Here is an 18,511-nt window from a genome sequence, read left to right as displayed (position 1 = left end):
AGATATCCCAGTCCTGTTGTCTCGGGATGCATCACGCTGCCTTGCCTGGGGTTAGCTTCTGTTTTCTGGGGATGAGGGTTGAGTGTGCTCCCTTACCTTCTCAAGGTAAGCTAGGTTAGCCTTCTTGTGTGAGCTTTTCAAGTGCACTTTAAGGTTTGTGGGATTTTTTTCCCTTTAGAAATGTCCCTCATAATTTGTCTCTTTGCACTACAAGACACTTGCTTTATCCAAAACACAGTCATATTCAGAGTAATCCCAAATTGGACTCTGGCGCTTTCTTCCGACTTTTCCTGACATGATTCTGCGCGTGGACGGAGCAGCAACACAAACGACTCGACTAACGTGCTGCCACCTGCTGGCATAATGAGACACAGCAAGAAAAAAATCTGGAAACTAAACTTCATTTTCACCCTTGACTATTGTATGACACGCACACATCAATGAAAACTAAACACATTTTTGCTATAAATTCAGTTAATTTTAGTTTGTTTTGTGAACACTCATTATAGTTTTAGTTAGTTTTCCTTTTTTTGTTTTTATTTTTATTTCCGTTAACGAAAATGTTTTTTCACTTCTAGTTTTCGTTATTTCGTTAGTTTTCGTTAACGATAATAACCTTGGTAAGAAGCAGCTAGCTGGGCTGTCAGGAAGTTGCTGCTCTCTACTGTTCATGGCTGAAATACTGATTCAAGATTCACACAAGTGGCTCAAGTTGCTATGATGTCCCTAATGCTCACAGAAAGAAAATTCCATTTTTGGTGTGGGAACATGATGGAAAGAATTTCTGGTCAAAAAGAGCTATCTAGAAGAAGTACACATGGGAAGCTGCATGCTTCCTTTGTTTAAGGATCTCAGAAAATACTTCACTTAGTCCACTTATGATGGCACAGAGCCAATGAGTCAGTCAGCTTTTCCTCAACTGAGTCTTGTTAGACTTTTACCGCCTGGGTGTCTAGTTAGCCATCGTATGTGCCTGTTTTATTGACCTTTAATAAACACAGTATAGTACATACTTATCTTAAGTATTCGCTACACTTTATAAAGACTGTGTTTCTGACTCGAATGCTTGCGTGTTCCCAGCAGGGAGATGAAGATGGAGAAGCGGCCGTGCAGTGGCATTGCCAGGGTGACGCCTTCCAGTCACATAGGACCCTCAGCTCACCCCACCTCCAGCGCAGGTAAGAGAGCAGGGTTGTTTCCAAGAATGGCCAAATCACTGTGAGCCAACGCTCAGGCTTCAGATTGCTTTAAATGTTTCCCTTTTGCGTCTTTATGATGTCATAGTGAGGGAGTGTAATAATATGGTCATCACGAGCTGCCCACCTGCTCTTCTCTCCAAGAAAATTTGGTTTCAAATTCAAATCGGTTTCATCAACGTGCTCCAGAACTATGAGGTTCCGTTAGACATGTACTAGATATAGATAATGAAGCAGACTCACTTCACTGGAAGGGTTAAAACAGTTCAGAACTGAACTGTATTCAAATGTTTTGCAGGAGAACTGCGAGTGGAGGTGGACGCCGTGCCGCACCACCACCCTGTCTCCACAGACAGCAGCTCGTCCTCGGGCTACTCCAGCTCTTCCTGCTCCCCTCGCACCCCACACAGTTGCGACTCCACCTTTGACAGGACCAGAGACATTCACAGACGTACGTTTTTATCTCACGACTGCAGAATTAATTCAAACCGCGTCAGCACGATTTCCGAAGAACAGTTCTTAAAGTCTAGATTGACGTTAAGGAGAAGCAGGTCAACGAAATTTGAAATAGAAGTTTGTTAAAACGATAAGATCAATGACGCAAAACTATAGACTTTTGCTTTTTCCGTACCGTTTATATCCAAATATATATGCAAATGTTATATAAACACAAATCTCTTGCAGGTGTGTTGGCTCCAGATACAGCAGGAAGTGGTCCAGAGAAGGATCGGCCCTGCATGTTCATTCTGAACTCGACAGGCTCCAGTCGCCCCACAGCCCAGGTCCTGCCCGTCCAAACCGATCCAGCTCCTCCTCTCCCTCCCACATGCTCCTCCCACCTCCCCTTCGGCCTCCCGCAATCTGCTTATCACCCACAGGGCGGTTACCCACAGACGCTGCTCTCCCCGGTCTCAAACCCAGCACGCATCCTCACCTCCCCTCGCAAGCCCAGGCCCCCTCCACTGGCCACAGAGGACCGGACTAAGCCGTTGGGCTCGAGCCTTCCTGTGGCCGGTGCAAGCTTCAGTTCAGGGCTCGGGGTGGGGGCTGGGGTGGGGGTGAGACGGGAAAACCTGTTCTCCAGGGTCAACATGGATGGCTCGTCTGGACTTCAGGACTCTGTGGTTTGTCGTGGTCTTGCGGGAGGTGGTGTTAGTCTGATGGTAGAAACCAGCTGCGCTCTGACCTCCACCTCCAACAGCCACCACCACGTTTCCCACCCCCCTGTCCACTTCCACCTCTCATCCTCTTCCTCCCCTTCTCCATCTGGATTTTACTCTTACCCCCCTGTATCCTCATCCTCCTTCGCCTCTTTCTCCGCTTCCTCGTCCTGCACCTCCTCAAAATCCGCCTCTCAGACTGGCAGCTCCAGTGGTGGAGGTAGCTATGTTCCCATGGCAACAGCAAGCACCGTTCCTGTGGCTGCAGTCCCGGGCAACACTTACTACCCACCCCAGCATTCCTCCAGCCCCTCTCCTTCACCCTCCTCTGCTCCTTCATTGGATCAAAGTTCTGGTCACAGTCCTTCCGTATGTGTTTGCAGTTCTTGCGGTTGTCGAGGGAACTGCGGCGCCTACGGGGCGTTACCTGGATACGCCGCAGCCAGCTACCTGCAGCCGTTCTCGGCCGGGCCCTCACTCTTCACCCTGGGTCCTCTGCTCCATCTCAGCCCCCTGATAGCGTCGTCCAGCACCGCCGGCACAGGCGCTGCACCATTCTCCTACCCAATGATGGTACCGCCGCCCCTCTACCGCCACAGCCCGCTGTCACATGACCAGCAGCAGGGGTTCGGCTTTTACCAGCCCCATGGCATCATGGGAAACGGTGGGCAGAAAAGGACAGCAGGGAACCTGTCATGTTATAACTGCGGTGCCCACGGACACAGAGCCGAGGACTGCAAACAGCCACCCATGGATGCGACACAGCAAGGTGAGTCAGTGAGTACGGAGTGTGAAAAATACCAGATTTTAATGTGTGATATACATTTATAAATGCAGTTGGCTGTAAGGACAGTACATTTGAGAATATAATAACTGATAATTCTACTTGTTCGTTTTGTATTTAAATATAAAATGTTTGTTTCTAACAAATTTTACTTCAGTTTTCAGTCTTTTTTCTTCACACGATTTAGTTTGCAAACTGTGCCCAAACGCACAAAAGTATAACAATTATGCAGGAATTAAAATGGCGAATTTGTAAAATGAATTATAGGTATTACGAAATTTAATTTGAATGTGTAATTGGATTAACTGAAATGATGATGTGTAATATACAAAAGTAAAACTTGACCTGTTTAGTGAGATGGAGTTATTTATTTCAGTATAATTTAATATTTCAAAACAGATTTTGATGTTACTAAAAATTAAAATCTGTTTTGAATAAATTTACCTCATTCATTACTTAAAAATTTTAAGAGTCTAAAAACATATTTGTGACTTCATTTACCCACTTCCTTCATAATGTCATGTGTCCGTTATATAATTTTGAACCCTTTGGGATGCCATAGATTGGGGCATCACTTTAACAACTCTGCTGTGTTTCTCAGGGACATTTCGCTTGAAGTACACACCTCACTCTGACAGCAAGGACTCAGGAGACTAAGCGGCAGAGGCGGCTTTGGATTTGAACTCCAGACTAAACTGTACCTCATGGTCCTGCTGAAGCCAACAAAAAACACAAAAGGGACAGGAGACAAACAGCCTGCTCCTTTAGTGCGGAGGTTCACTGTTAGTCTGTTCAAAGACTGCTGAGTTGAATCATTGGTGTTCTTTCTTTCTTTTCTTTTCTTTCTTTTTTAAGCCAAAGCTTGCAAAGAGATTAGAGGAGGAGGAAGAAGATTTTAGGCACAAGTAAAAGTGGACATTTATAAACTCTACCATGCTTGATCTCAGAGATGTAGCTCAAAGTCTTCCTCAGAGAAAACACTACAGACCGACAATCAGTCACATGACCTGAAAAGAAGCTTCCCATGACAACCACAGCACTCCAGATCTGGTCTTCCAGAACACGCAGCCTAATCAAGTACCAGTGTTATCCCTCCTTTCACAGGATCTACTGGTGCACGTCTCAGCAACGTCTCAGTACCACAGCTAATCGTTTGAGTGTTGGCTCGTTGCTCCTCACGGTTGGCATGTCCACACAAAGATTCCACTTTAATCTACTATTTCTAAAACTGGCACTGTATGTTCAGGTGGTTGACAGTTCCAAAGTTAATCCTGACCAAATCCTGAGTCACAGTATTCACATATTCACCTGGATTTAAGCTCTGTTTGATTTCAAAACGGCCTCAATCTACCAGTTACATATTCAGAGGTTGATTCATTTGCTTTGTTTCTGGTTATCAACAAGCAGGAGTCAAATGTCTGGTTTGGTGCTTTACACCTCGTGCACCAGCCTTTATACAGGTGTGCACAGAGCTGTCGGCCACATTTAAACTGGAACACCGTATTTAAATGTGCTAACAGTTGAATGAATGAATTCTAACTGGCACACAGACTGCATGAACTGGAAACCACCTTCAGCAACTGGAGATCTAAGAGGAAAACTGGTGTCTGTTGTGCATCTTCAGCCCGAGTCTGTATGTAAAGATGGAAAATCTGATGGTTGATGTAACATGCAACCAAAGTAAGAACCAGGGGATGAACATGTGGTATTGAGTGCATGCCTTTTTCTCAGCACTGCTGGCTAAACATTATCACACAGCACTTCATCCAAGACTACCAAAATAGTTTCTTTGAAGCGTATCTTATCACGGTGATGTTTGAGTGTTCATTTTTCCATTTGCTCAGTTTGTTTTGATTTTTTAAATTCGTTTCTGAGCCACCTGTTGGCCACTGTTCAGGAAATGTACACAGGAACTTTCTGCACGAATCTTCTAACACGTCTTGAGGGACTTTGGCATTTTTTTCAGGAAGTTAAGTTTGTGTTAAACGGGTGATTCGAATGCTCTAGCTGGTAAGCAAAGGACCAGTGTAGAAGACGGGCAGTTCAGATTCTGCTGCAGTAAAGTTGCACAATGGAGGTGGTGGTTGCTGGGCTACGTCAGAGCAGATCCAGAGGGAACAGCTTCTCTTCCTGCAAACCCAGGGGAGCTAAATAGGTAAAATAATTATTTTCACCTGCTTCTATACAAAGAAGAACATGCTTTATTTCAGTTTTCACAAATGCAGCATTAATAATATGCCTGATTGAAGTAAACTGCCAGTTATGTCCTCTAGTTTTTTGTTTGTTTGTTTTTTTTACAACGCTGTTGTTTTTACCCATAAAATGCTAGCACTCTGCTAATGCATGCTGATTGGTTGACTGAGGACTCTCCTAAAAGAAAGTGTTGCTAAATAACTTCTCCACTGCTGGCTTGCCTTAAATCAAAATGATGAACGCCAAAAAGTGGCTCAAAGTGTGGGAAGAAAGGGATTTTACTAATAATTAAACCCATATATACAAAACAGAAAATGGAACGATATCTAAGGTTTCAAACCTTGGAAGCATGTTTACCCCTCATATGTAACATTTTTGGGTCTGTAGGCTGCTGTGAATTCTGGACTGCCTGGAAAGCATCTTCTTTCTTCTGGTCGCTTGATGTTTAAGAGCACTGTGCTTAGACCTCAATACCATGTCTCCACCCTTGATGGGTACTGCACAGACTCTGGTTGCAGATAACATCACCATCACTCAAACTCCGTGTTAGTTGGGCTTTTATGCAGTGGCATGCATTGGGGACCTGTCAGCCATTTTTATTCACTTCTTGGCGATCTGCAGCCTTTCTACCTCTGAGCACGCCAGAGGGTGAAATGACCCTCTGTGCACAAATACAGCAACGACAATCAGAGAATATCATGTGGTTTACATCAGGACGAACATTCAAAGTGCCAATTTTCTCTTTTCATAATTGTGGTGTAAGCGGGAGTTGTTCTTATGTACTTTGTTTGTACAGGTCTAAGTATGTCGAGCATGTTGGAATTTTAAGAAAGCAATAGGAAGTGCTTCTGTGTTCGGGTCTTCGACCCGGTGGGGTTGGGCGGGTGGGAAGCTGCTGAGCTGGACCCAGAGCTGCACAGACACAAGGACAGCTGGTCCTTCAGATGAAACTCTCTTTGTACCCCTGGAGGGCACAGCACAGGGATGTGTGGGGTGTTTATTTAAAATAAAAAAAATCTGAACATTAAGTATGTACGCGTTTGTTTGAGGTATCGGCAATTCGCTTTCATAATGTAAAATAAATTGTTCTGTATTTTATTCCATTAGTTACATAGATGAGGGAAATTTATATTGCTGGTTTACCCTGTCATTGTTTTCTATAGATTATACCAAAGAACAGATGGTTTGTAGACAGAAAAAGTTCCACTTTTGTAGGTTTTACTTACTCTTTAAGGATGTTGGTAACTTGATGCATGCATGTTTCAAAATCTTTGTTTAAATATGCTTTTAAAATATTTGTGTGTTTTGAAAGTTTGGACTTAATTACCCAGTTCTTTGTTGGTAAGATTTTTTTTTATGGCTTAAAATTAAATAATTTTGGATTCTCCCTTTTATCACAGTGCCTGTGTGGCTTATTTATTATGGGACCGGCTGCTCCGAGGATCCTTAAAAGGTTGAAGGTGAATGTTTATGTACAATACAATGAGTAAAAACAAAATGGGCGGAGCCTCAAGCTGAAAGTTTTTGTTGCCGTCATTTTAGCTTTTCGAAACATGACGATGACACAGTGGACACGCTCCACGGTAATTGGCTAAGCGACTGTCAAAGACATGCATCGGCATTTATATGCAGTCAAAGGTATGAGTCACTTTCACATCTTTTTCCATTGTCCTCTGAATATCTGCACTGGCTGTTTTTTGTTTGTTTTGACAGTATTTAGCATTGTCTGTTCCTTGTTTTATCAGGAAGTACAAAATCTTGTTTTTCTAGTTGTTTGAAGGATTTACCTAAGCTGAATAGCATGCTGTCTAACCAGATACTAACTCTGCATGGCATTACTTCAGTAACACTGTGAGGAACATTGGGAGCCAGTTTTGACCAGAATATGTCCTTCAAGGCAAATATTATACGAATATGCAGGACTGCTTTCTTCCATTTGTGGAATATCTGTAAAATTGGAAACATCCTGTCTCAGAGTGATGCTGAAAAGCTAGTTTATGCAGTTATTACTTCTAGGCTGGATTACTTTTATGCAGTTATTATCAGGATGTCCTAAAAACTCCCTGAAAGGCCTTCAGTTGATCCAAACTGCTGCAGCAAGAGTCCTGACGGGAACTAGAAAGAGAGAGCATACTTCTTTTATACTGACTTCCCTTTAAATCCCTGTTAAATCCAAAATCAAATATAAAATGCCTCTCCTCACATACAAGGTCTTGAATAATCAGGCCCACTTTAGGGCACTTTACTCTAAGGCTTTAGGCTTATTTGTGGTATTTAAAAGTAAAATGGGAGGCAGAGCCTTCAGCTTTCAGGCTCGTCTTCTGTGGAACCAGCTTCCGGTTTGGATTTTGAGACAGATACGATCTCCACTTTTAAGATTAGGCTTCAAACTTTCCTTTTTGATAAAGCATGCAGTTAGGGCTGGATCAGGTGACCCTGAATCCTCCCCTGGTTATGCTGCAATAGACATAGACTACTCAGTGATTCCCATGGGGCACTGAGCGTTTCTTTTTCAGTCACTGTGTGTTTATACACCTCCCTGCATTTAATCATTAGTTATTATTAATCTCTGGCTCTCTTCAGCATGTCTTGTCCGGTCACACAGATAGCCGCCCCTCCCTGTGTCTGGTTCTCCTGAAACTTTCTTCCTGTAAATAGAATTTTTCCTTTCCTGCTGTCTGATTGTTTTCTGTATTATTGTCTTAAATCTCCTACTTAAAGGAGGAATAGTTTGACCCTGTCCCTTTTTTTCCCCACTAACAAGATTTATTAAATTATTTCTAGATGCTTTCGGCCTAAGAAATAGTGATTGCAGCGCTAGTTTCCACTGTTGTTGCAATTCTCTAAACTGCCTAATGTTTGGCGTTTTTGCTGTGTTACTGCTATGATCCTGTCTGCTCTGGTTCAATCTAATTGATTTTCAGTGTAAAGAAGTCAAAAGAGGGTTGCCCTTCAGCACTAAAACAAGCAACAGACAAGGTGATTAGTCAGTCGGGCAATCGCGTATTTTATGTGCATCTTTTATACAAACAGGTGATCAGCTGTTGGACATGTAAGCACAGACGTCATTATATGGCATTCTATTGTTACCTTTTAATGCTGTCTTTTCACATATGTAGCAGTAATGAAGTCAATTTAGGGTTTAATGTTCAGGAAAACAAAACAAAACACAGGAACCTTTTTTTCCCTCCTTTTATTGTTTACAAAATACCAACATAAATACATAAAGGAGGCTGTGTGATATTGCTGCATGTGGATGTGTGTGAAACAGAGGAGCAGGCGGAAAGGACAATGCACACACCCACACACACAGATGCTCCACCCCTCTGTTACAAACACACAGTAGCTTAAACTATTTGTACTGCAGACAGCGAATAGTCGCAACACATCGTACAGTCAAAAAAAACAAACAAAACCTATTAAATAAAGGAACCAAAAAGATAAAAAATACTGTGATATAAAGCAGCTAAAACTCAAATCTGTGAAAGAGTGCCGCCCTTTAAAAACCTACTGGGCAGGTGTAAATTCCTAAATTCCCCTGCAGTGACAGTGCTTGTTGTAATTCAGTGAAGTGAAACTGAACAGCAGTGACAGCTCTGGGAAAAATCAGCCCTGTGGGTTAAAGGGAAAAAAAGCCCACAGCCAGACACGATGCTCGTGAACCTGCCTGTGTTTTGCTCTCTCCAATCATCGTTTCTGCAAAACAAAAATATGAATTAAGAAAAAAAAAGGATGAGGACATGGCAAACTCCTCCCCTTATCTGCATTTTTTTTTCCTTCCAGCAACACCATCAATCCTCCAGTCAGTCGTGCAATCAGACCACGCTCCTTATAGTGTGTCCAAAAATCAACTTGGTTACACTCACATCGGAGCCCCTTTTATATTCAAAGTCAACAATATCTGTACACCAACAAACGAGGCATCTTTTTTTTTTTCTTTTTCTCTTTTCGGTGGACTACAATCATCTGTTTCAAGAGCAAAGCAATTTCCTAACATCATACAGCGAGGATGCTTCAGACTACAAAATGCAGGGAGGTGTAAAAACGGCAAAGAAGGAGGACCGTGAAGGGAATGTGACGACACGTGACGCTTAAGGATCTTCTCTTCTTAATTTTCAAATCTCTCTGGCAAAAGAAATCCCCAAGCTTTATCTTCTAACTGCAACAGAAGGCTGGCTTTGTTCATTGTCTAATGTATATATAGAGACACAGATAAGTGGTGAGCCTCACCACCTTTTTATGTAACATCACTACCTGAAATTTATATATACATTAACATAAATACAGCCTAGGAGACGTGTAGCCACAACACTGGAAACTGAAAATGCCATCAACACGTAAATGCCAGAGGACAGGATTTATCCAGAGAGGGCAACAACAGAGAGGAAAGACTCTTATTGGCCTGAGTCGGTTACATTTTAGGTGGGGTGGGGATTTCTCTACCTAAACTCTGCTGTTTCTGGTCACCCCTTGTGGCTTTATGCTACAGGCTGAGAGTGGCGGCACACAGACAAATAACCAGGACCAAAATGAGCTGACAGACGATCAGATGCTGTGTTTAGATTTAGCAGTTTGTGTCTGTGTTTTAGTTCTTACAGTTAATACTCAAAAGAATGTGACAAGAGACATGAAAGGGGGGACGGGGAAACTAAAAACTACAACTGTCCAGTCGCCGGGTCCAGTGGAGGAAGAAACGGAGGGATGAAGGAAGGTTGTTCACTGGGCAGTCGTGGCAGCGCCGAAGGTTTCCTGGGAGGCGTATACCATGTAGAGGAAGCCATCTTGGTCGCGCTCTCGCTCGTACACCTCAGAGATGGCGGCTGACACAGACACCATACTGTGACCGTTAACCAGCAGGAAGAAAGCCTGGTTGGAGTTTAGCTGGAGGCGCCTCCTGGTGGGGAATGAAAGACATGACAAGAGTGAGAAAAAGGGGAGACAATAGAAGAAAGTGAGAGGGAAACAATATCCTAAGTATAAAGCATGGATAGGAGAGGAAGAAAATCAAGAAGTGGAAAAGAACTTGTGAAGGAAATGAAAGAAGGGGAAGGAGAGTGACTAGGAGATTGAATGAATGAAAGAAAGAAAAGGAAACGTATGGATTAAATATGGCATCCATCTGTTTATCCCTTCCTCCCTCAATACATCCATATGTTTGTTGCACTTTTCTGAGCTAGCAAAGGTTTGGTATATTGAAGTCATGAAAAATACAGAACATGGAATGAGTAAGTAAGAAGAATATATATGCAAATATGTTTTGTATGAAACAAATATGCAAAACAGATGAAAGAAAGAAGAAAGGAAATTTGATGCCAGGAAAAGGGATGAAGATGTTTAAAATAAAGGAAAAGGGAAAGCCAAAGAAAGAGAGGAGATGAAAGGAAATTAAAAGAAGTGAAAGTGAAGGAAAAGACAGACAAAGAGGAGTCAGAGACATTTAAGAAAAGCAAACAAAACTGAAGAGGAGAAAATGATGAATGTAAAGGAAAGACGGTGAGGAGGGGAGAAGAGGTCAGCGTCTACCTGATGATCTTGATGAGTTCACTCATGTTGACATGGTCTGGCACCAGGAACTTGGTCTTGTCCAGTACGGGGAGCTGCTTTTCTCCTTTATATCTCTCAATGATCACCTGCAGGAGGCAAAAACTTGATCAGCAATTCATTTCTCCTCTTTTTCTTCTTTTAGCTGGTCAGCTTCCATGAATGGTGCATTTCCTGTGCCCTTTGTGTGTCTGAGACCAGTGAGATGTAATAAGGAAGCTTGAGCTGCCGATATCAGATGGAGAGGTTAAATAAAAGAAGTCAGACAGTCGGGTCCCTGTGAATCTAAATCCACATCTACTAGATCAAGATTTGTGTTAGACTTGAAAGGGAATGCCATTGTTTTACTAAGATATGTAAGATGGGTTTCAAACCCACAGGATTAAACTCCACTTCAGAAAGAATCACAATCAGACTGTATTAAAGGCTGGCAAAACCCAATTTAACTCACAGTGATGTGCTGGTTAAACAAAGGCTGTCAGCCTCTACTTAATGCTCTGAAGCGGCCTATAAGTTCAACGAATCAAAGCTTCTCTTAATAAAAAACAACCAATCACTGTCAGTCAGGCCGCACTCCCAATCTTTGTTTCCGATCACATGTTTTGTCTTAATTAGCTGTTTTAACTGATGGAGCGCAACTACAAGGGAAAACAAGAATGCAAATCCAGCCCAGTTGGGGTGACAATGATGATGAATGACTGGAGAGCTGTGGAGAACTAATATAGCAGTGGGGTTGTGTTTTTTTAGCACAACTTTCCTCGTTTGTTACGCAAATATTTAAGACACTTCTCTGTGTTTAACGTGTCTTATTCAAAATGTAGACACTGTTCTTTCTTTCTTTTTTTAGAGCCTGCCTAGCAGCAGGCATTACTCCCTCTTTCCACTTTAGGAAAGCTGCTAATTCTAACATGTCTCAGCTGTGAGCAGAACACAAACAATGTTCTGTTGTCGGCTGCAGGAGTGAACAAGATGTTTCATGCACTCGCGTTTCAGGAAATGAAAAAACAATATTATGCTGTTATTGTGTGTTATTGTTCAGTGTTGCTTAAATGGACCGAAGCAACACCGCACTCTCTGATGGTACACGGTTTAAAACCATAAATAGTCCAGTGCAAATCTTCTTGTGTTGGATTCTGATTGAAACCTGGTTGAACTTCTGGTTTTTGTTACAAACCAACAGCTCTCACGAGGTTAAGGCTATACTGGAGCTTATATAGTTAAGGTTATAGTACATAACCAACTTTGCCATATTTCTCCTGGGTCAGCTAACCAATCAGAGCGAATGTATTTGCGAAGGAAAACCCTTCAAAAAGTCACAGGAGCTTTAAAAAAGTAGACCCTCAAAATTAAAGTTATGGCATTTTATAATGATCACATGGGTCTAATGAAGCCATGCACCACAGCACTGAAGGTTTGTAGACTCTACCCCGCGGAGGTCCCTGTGACAACGCAAACATCTGATGAACTGCGACCTGACATTACACAACATTAGCGGACTGTGTGATAGCACAGGCGTCAGCTACACAAAATTCTTGCAACTGAGTGAGTGTCCTACATGCTCGACCCACCCGGTGCAACCCACAGAAGTCCGTGAGCGTGTGAGAGGCTGCCTGGGTCTGAGTGACCTACATTTTGTCATCACATGAACACAAATTGTGCGAATGCTTGCGTGCCCTTCGATAAGTTGTGATTGTGCAGACGCTGGACTACAAGGGCACCAAGTGCAAACTGGAAAACAGTCAAATGAGAACAATTACTTGTCTGTATGCATGTCCACAAGTGAGTATAATACCAGCATGATGATCACCTGTTGACAAAGGGAAACTTCAGATTTACAGTCCAGACCACAGTCCTAAGGGGTTCTAGCACTAATCCAGCGAGACCTGCTGACCCAGAGCTTCCTCAGCTTTCGCTTGGCATGCTAATGCATTTCATCTGGGCAGAAAAGCAGCGGCCTCAATAAACCTCTTCGCTATTTCTGCTGAATGTGCCACAAGACAATGGCAAGGCTGCTTTCACAGGCCAGTGATGTGTAGACTGACTTTAGTGTTTGAATTAAGTTAAAAGGTTAGAGCAGCTGTTTAGTTCAGAAATCCTTATTTTATATTTTATTAGTAAGTACAAGATGAAGACATTCTAATATTTAAGCCTCACAGATGAGAAAATGTACTGTTTTTCTTTCTCCAGACTTTCAGTATTGTCGTGTTAGGGGCTGTTTATCAAGCAATGCAAGTGAAAATAAAGCTGCAATCAGTTTTGGACATTGGAAATTGGTTTGCTGTTTTGTTTCAAAGTAATTGGTTCATATATTATTTCAGATAACAAAAGACTATTTGTCTGCTTCCACACTGACCATGAATATTTGATAGTTTTTAAAGAATATTTCATTATTATTTGATTGATTTACTAGTGCACAACTTCTTCAGTCTTTAAAGGTTTACTGTGCGTTGGCTGGCTGATTGGCCAGAGCTCATTCGGTTGCTTTCCCAGAGAGGATTTCATCCCACAGTTGAACCTGCTCCTGCTTGCACAAAGTACCTGGCAATTCAAATATTTGCACAGAAGAAACTTATAATTTAAAATTGTCTGCAGGCAGCATGTCTGTGTGGGCTCTCAATCACCCAGGTCGTGGCAGTTTCAAGTGCTTGAAAAGAAGATAAGTGGGTTCTTTATGTTTATGAAGACATTTTACACTTTTTCAATTTAATTCAACTTTATTTATTTAGCGCCAAATCACAACAGCAGTTGCCTCAAGGCACTTTATATTGCATGGTAAAGATCCTACAATAACACAGAGGAAACCTCGGCAATCAGATAAGCTCCTATAAGCAAGCAATTGATAGTGGAAAGTAAAAACTCCCTTTTAACAGGGTGAAACCTCAACATGCGCAGGGAGGAGCAAAGTCCAAAAAGCACCTTCAGTTCTAAAATAACCAAACCCAACAATTACTCCACAAATGCATGACACAGAGCAGGTAGGAGGCCACCTCAACAGGACAGCACTCTGCTGTGCACCTGCACCTGAAAGGACACTCTTTTGAGGATCCCGAAAGTCATATCTTGGACTGAAAAGACAGATGGGACTCAGTAGAATTCTACACTCTGTTTCCCATTTCCACGTATGTTTGCACATTTCTATAAATCACTGAATGGATTTCCCGTTTCCCAGCAAAACATAAAGAAATGTGGCGAAAGAGTGATGCGAGACTACTATATCACCTGAAGTATTTAGACATGTGCTGACCCCTGTGTATTGTTAAAGCAGGACACTACTGAGTCTGACCCTAATGTGAAAGCTATTAGCAGTCTGCCTCTCGACGTCCTTCAGGCTCCACTGTGGATGTCTGGGTGGAGTTACATTACAGTGACACAGCACATCTGCCTCTGGTCTCATACTTACTGTGACACGGCAGTTTATAACCCCGGGGAGCATACAGGAAGCGTGCACAAACACACAGACGAGACGAGCCCTTACATGAAACGACAGGTGCAAAGCTGTGCTGATACTCTATCTCACTTATAAAATGAGCAGGTGAAACACGAGGTGTGCGTTTGTTTATTGGTGGTTGCTAAGAGGTGCTGGCCACTTACATGGTAATGCAGCTGCACCCACTTTTAACACAACATTCCAGAAAAAAAAAAACAAACAGCTGCTACATCACAACTGCTAAAATGATAAATGCATCTCCAACAGAGTCGACTGGAAAATCCCATCGAGGAACAGAAAGCTCTTTCAGACAAAAGATCTTTAATCAGTCGCTGTGAGCTACAACCAGGAAATATGCGGTAACGTTTTCTACTGCGGAAAGTTCCTGTGTGCTGCTTTGCACATCACACTTGTCCACAACCACACCAACATCACCGTCAGCTTCAGACATTTTAAACATGTACTTCAACTCACAGGTATCTTGTTGGGGTGCTGCTCCCGGATCAGTCTGACATCTTCTACTCGCTGTTCTGTGGAGCAGAAAAAAAGGTCAGTGGGCATCAACCAGAATGAGCTGATAAAAGACAAACACGGTCAATGACAAATAAGGCAAAAAGAAGAAAAAAGCTGGCAGCAAATCCTATCCTATTTGCATGCTGTTTGTTTTTTTTTTTACATATCCCGATCTGCACGGTAATATCGTTGGTTCTCATATCAGGTGACTGTGACTGTTTTTACAACCTGTGGTTCAACAGGTTTGCGAGGTGATGCACATCAGACCAAACAATGTCACAGCTGTAAGTGGCTGCCTACTAATTTCTGAAACATGCTTTATGTACTAGACAGATCTATAGTTTAGAATATGTCTTCTCTCGTTTGGTACAAGCTGTTTTAGGAATCCTTATTGGCTGTCCTAAACAAAGAGGGCAGCAGGTGGGTGCTGTTGCTAAGCATATTATCTGATACCTGCTCTTACTGACATCATACATAGCCAAGAGCAGAAAAAAAATGTCTGAAACAGAGTGTGTTTTCAGACATTTTGTACACACGTGCCTCAATGTTTGAAAGTTTAGTCACGTTCAGTATGAGCAACCACTATTTTAACAGTGCGTACATGTAAGAACATAAGGAAAACCATAATAGGTCCAATTCAATCAAAAAGAAAAAGTAGGATTAGAGACATGGAGCATATGAAGCACAGAATCACACGGGAACAAACTGCTTACTGGGGTAAAGCGCTCGAGTGAAAACAAGATGGGCTTTTCTAAAATCCACTCATGGTGCAACAGCATTGTTCTGCAGTGATTAGCAGATCATTAGGCAAAAATTATGATCCACTTATTATCTATTCAAAGTCTGCACTGCTTACTGGGATTGCAAATCTTGTGTGCGTTTCTCGGACATGTGCATTCTAGTTCCTTGGAAATCTTGGCTGAAAGCGGACTAATAATTGGGTTTTTTCTCCACAGTAGTAACACAAAGACTGGATTGAAATTCTGCTATTATTTGGTCTGTTTATTAGCAATGGTTAGCACATATGCATGTTATTGCACTGCACCTGTACAGCTTATAGATACAGCTGCTAACCAAGCTTGTTGGCGTCAGCTGGTCATCTAATGCTTTTGACTCCAGAAAACAGGGATAAAAATTAGTCCAAAACCAACAGGTGGCAACATAATTTTTGTACACACAGTCTACAACCAGCACATATGACCAACAATATCACCTTCTATTTGCTGCAGTCTGAGCTGACAACAGCAGCACTGCCTACTTGAACTAAACATCAGATTTTGGACCTTGAATTACCTGAATGGAGTCAAGTAGAGACAATTAAAAGAAAAACTGAAGCTCTGAGTCTCTGGTGTCCCTGTGACCCACCGCTAAAAGAAGTGGTTGTTCAGAAAACTGTGCGGCCACTGTAAGACTGTCTAACTAAATTAACTGATTAACATGCTGCGGCCAAAACACAAATATTTATTTTCATGCTAAAACTGAAAATAAAACTCTATTATTACATTTTTCCAAACCTGCGTTTCAATCAGAAACAAGGAAGTTCTGCATGCGTCAGTCTCTCATGACCAGACCATGACGGGTGAGAGAAAAACCAACTAAATGGGAAGCAAATGACTTTGAGGTTAAAAGGATGTGCTTTTTAAATACATCTTTGTTGTGTAATATTGGGAATTAGTCAGTTACCTCAAGGGGACACTGGAAAACTCCCTTTAAGTTCCTGAGTCATTCTATGACAAGCCTAGTAACTACGTAATGGATCATTTATTTATTAAAAAAAACAAAAACTAAACACGTGGGGCTAGATTATTCTGTCCACAGAGGACAGTAACACAAAGATTAGATAAAAGGCAACATGACTACCAGCTAGTGACCCTTATCACTGAGTAAACATTCATGTATACACACAAAACTCTTTCTGAAATGGCAACATTACAAAAATTTTCACATGACCACATTAAACAGCAGTTTTTGGACCAGACTTGTTGGACCGTCACAGCTTCATGCCAACTTTAACATCCTCATATGTACAAATAACACGTTTGTCAGAGCAGGCTGGAACTCACACGCTTTGTTTGTGTATATTTAGACCAATAACATGAAGCTCATATATGTTTAGTCATGCTGGGAAACATAGTTCTGACGTTGAAGGCAGCAAGTACACATCTTTGTTTATTAGGTAGTAATTATGATACGGAGGTAAGTTAAAAGGTTATCTACTTATATAACGTCACTCATAGTATCATTATTATTTTTATTTAAATATTAAATACATTCATCCAAATTTCATCTTTCCATTGATAAAAATGCTATTTTTAAATCAAATTTGAATAATTCGTATGATTTGCAAGGATGTTCATAATTCTAGCAGCAAAACTTAACTACACCAAACTAAAACTAAAACGACAACAGTAAAAAAAAGTTCCATATTTTTAAGTTCTGGCCATCAAGTCTGTTGAACTCAGTTCATGATTTTCATCGTTTCGTTACAAGCAGCAAACCCAATAAACAGGATAAGAATGTAAAATAATCGTTGCGTTATGGAAACTTGGCAGTGAGTTTGGAGGCCTTACATTTAGCTCTGTTGGCTGGGAAACATAAGTGAAAGTATCCTCTGCATCGAAGCTATATGGCCTGTGCACCAAAACCAAAAACCAAAACAGAAAAAAGAAAAACAGGAAGAAATAAAATAAAGAAGGACACGTCAACTCCACGTGTTCAGGTGCAGTTTTACATTTTCTCCTCTTTTAAACTCTTTTCTTCTCCTCCACAAACTGTCCCATCCCCCAATCCTGCAGCTCTCTCTGCCCTGCATTTCGACACCACTTTGTTTTCCTCGCACTGCTCTCGCACAAGTAAACATTTCAGAGACACGAGCCAGCAGCTCACAGCCTCCTCATGTTCGTCTACATCTAAAGCTCAAAGTCCACGAGTGGGAGCAACTGTCTTTCATCTATAAGTTAAAAGGAACACATGCCCAACGAGGAGGCTGACTCTGCTAATCAGCAGCAGCAGAAAGTAGAAGCAGCCTGACAAAATGTAGGCTGATACTCGGCACGGGGATAACAACTAACCCCCACCTGGCCTGTGCACACCAACGCTGTGATTCACTTTTGGGCAGTTCAGAAGACAATTCGGGGCACAACCGAAAACCCACGACCCGAAGCGGAAAAGCAGAGCGAGACATGTTAAAATTAAGCAGCTGTAAGACCTACCGAATGTCCTTCTTTGTTTGAAGGTTTTTTCTGAAGGCATGTTGCACCAAAGTCGGTCAGCTGGCAGTAGGTGAAAGCGGAGGTAGTGTTTGTTTCGAAGCAGCGATATAAAAGCTAAAAACAACGTATTAAACTATCCGTGTCCGCGGTGCTGGCAGCTTCTTAGCGACACACTAACGCATAGAGATGAGCTCCTAGCTGGTTTGATGTCGTCGCTTCCTTCCTCTGCCTCTGTTTTTGTCAGCGCGAGCTGGAGCAAGCAAAACAAACCAGTCACATGACCCATGACGTCACGCACCGCCCCTCTCCTCTGCCTCCTCTTTTTAATTTATTTTTTCTTCCCCCTAGCGGCCACTGTCTCCACACGGACGATATTTAAAATTGAACCAACCTATTAAAAAATACGTATGATTTAATTTTTTTTTTTTTTTTTTTTTTAAAACACGCTTATTTTATCAACAAAAAAATAATTAAATGTTTAAATG

General features: G+C 41.9%; 2 protein-coding genes across 2 annotated transcripts in view; one reads left to right on the top strand and one right to left on the bottom strand.

The window, feature by feature from the left end:
- zcchc14 (zinc finger, CCHC domain containing 14) overlaps positions 1 to 6,716 on the top strand; it is a 36,789-nt gene extending 30,073 nt beyond the window's left edge. Inside the window, exons 11-14 of the mRNA XM_087844058.1 lie at positions 1,081 to 1,178; positions 1,495 to 1,647; positions 1,881 to 3,125; positions 3,742 to 6,716. Coding sequence (XP_087700184.1) covers positions 1,081 to 1,178; positions 1,495 to 1,647; positions 1,881 to 3,125; positions 3,742 to 3,797 — 1,552 coding nt within the window. The 3' untranslated portion in view covers positions 3,798 to 6,716. The remainder of the gene's footprint in view (positions 1 to 1,080; positions 1,179 to 1,494; positions 1,648 to 1,880; positions 3,126 to 3,741) is intronic.
- A 1,703-nt stretch (positions 6,717 to 8,419) lies between these two features.
- On the bottom strand, positions 8,420 to 18,299 carry map1lc3b (microtubule-associated protein 1 light chain 3 beta). Its single transcript, XM_006797419.3, has 4 exons — positions 18,027 to 18,299; positions 14,776 to 14,831; positions 10,857 to 10,963; positions 8,420 to 10,227 (listed from the first exon to the last, which is right to left on the bottom strand). Exons 1-4 carry the CDS (start codon positions 18,064 to 18,066, stop codon positions 10,050 to 10,052), a joined length of 381 nt encoding a protein of 126 aa, XP_006797482.1. The 5' UTR covers positions 18,067 to 18,299; the 3' UTR covers positions 8,420 to 10,049.
- Positions 18,300 to 18,511: the final 212 nt, after the last annotated feature.

This window comes from Neolamprologus brichardi, chromosome 7 (assembly GCF_056152115.1).
Source record: "Neolamprologus brichardi isolate AB-2024 chromosome 7, ASM5615211v1, whole genome shotgun sequence".
In the NCBI taxonomy this organism is placed as follows: domain Eukaryota; kingdom Metazoa; phylum Chordata; class Actinopteri; order Cichliformes; family Cichlidae; genus Neolamprologus; species Neolamprologus brichardi.
Note: the sequence above shows the minus strand (reverse complement) of the source record. Positions and strands in the feature narration are given on the sequence as shown.

Excerpts from the sequence above, each read along its gene's own strand:
- map1lc3b (XM_006797419.3), bottom strand. The coding sequence starts at position 18,066 with ATGCCTTCAGAAAAAACCTTCAAACAAAGAAGGACATTCG. Across the intron at positions 10,964-14,775 it reads AGCACCCCAACAAGATACCT|GTGATCATTGAGAGATATAA; the intron begins GTGAGTTGAAGT and ends TGCCTCCTGCAG. Across the intron at positions 10,228-10,856 it reads GAACTCATCAAGATCATCAG|GAGGCGCCTCCAGCTAAACT; the intron begins GTAGACGCTGAC and ends ATTCCCCACCAG.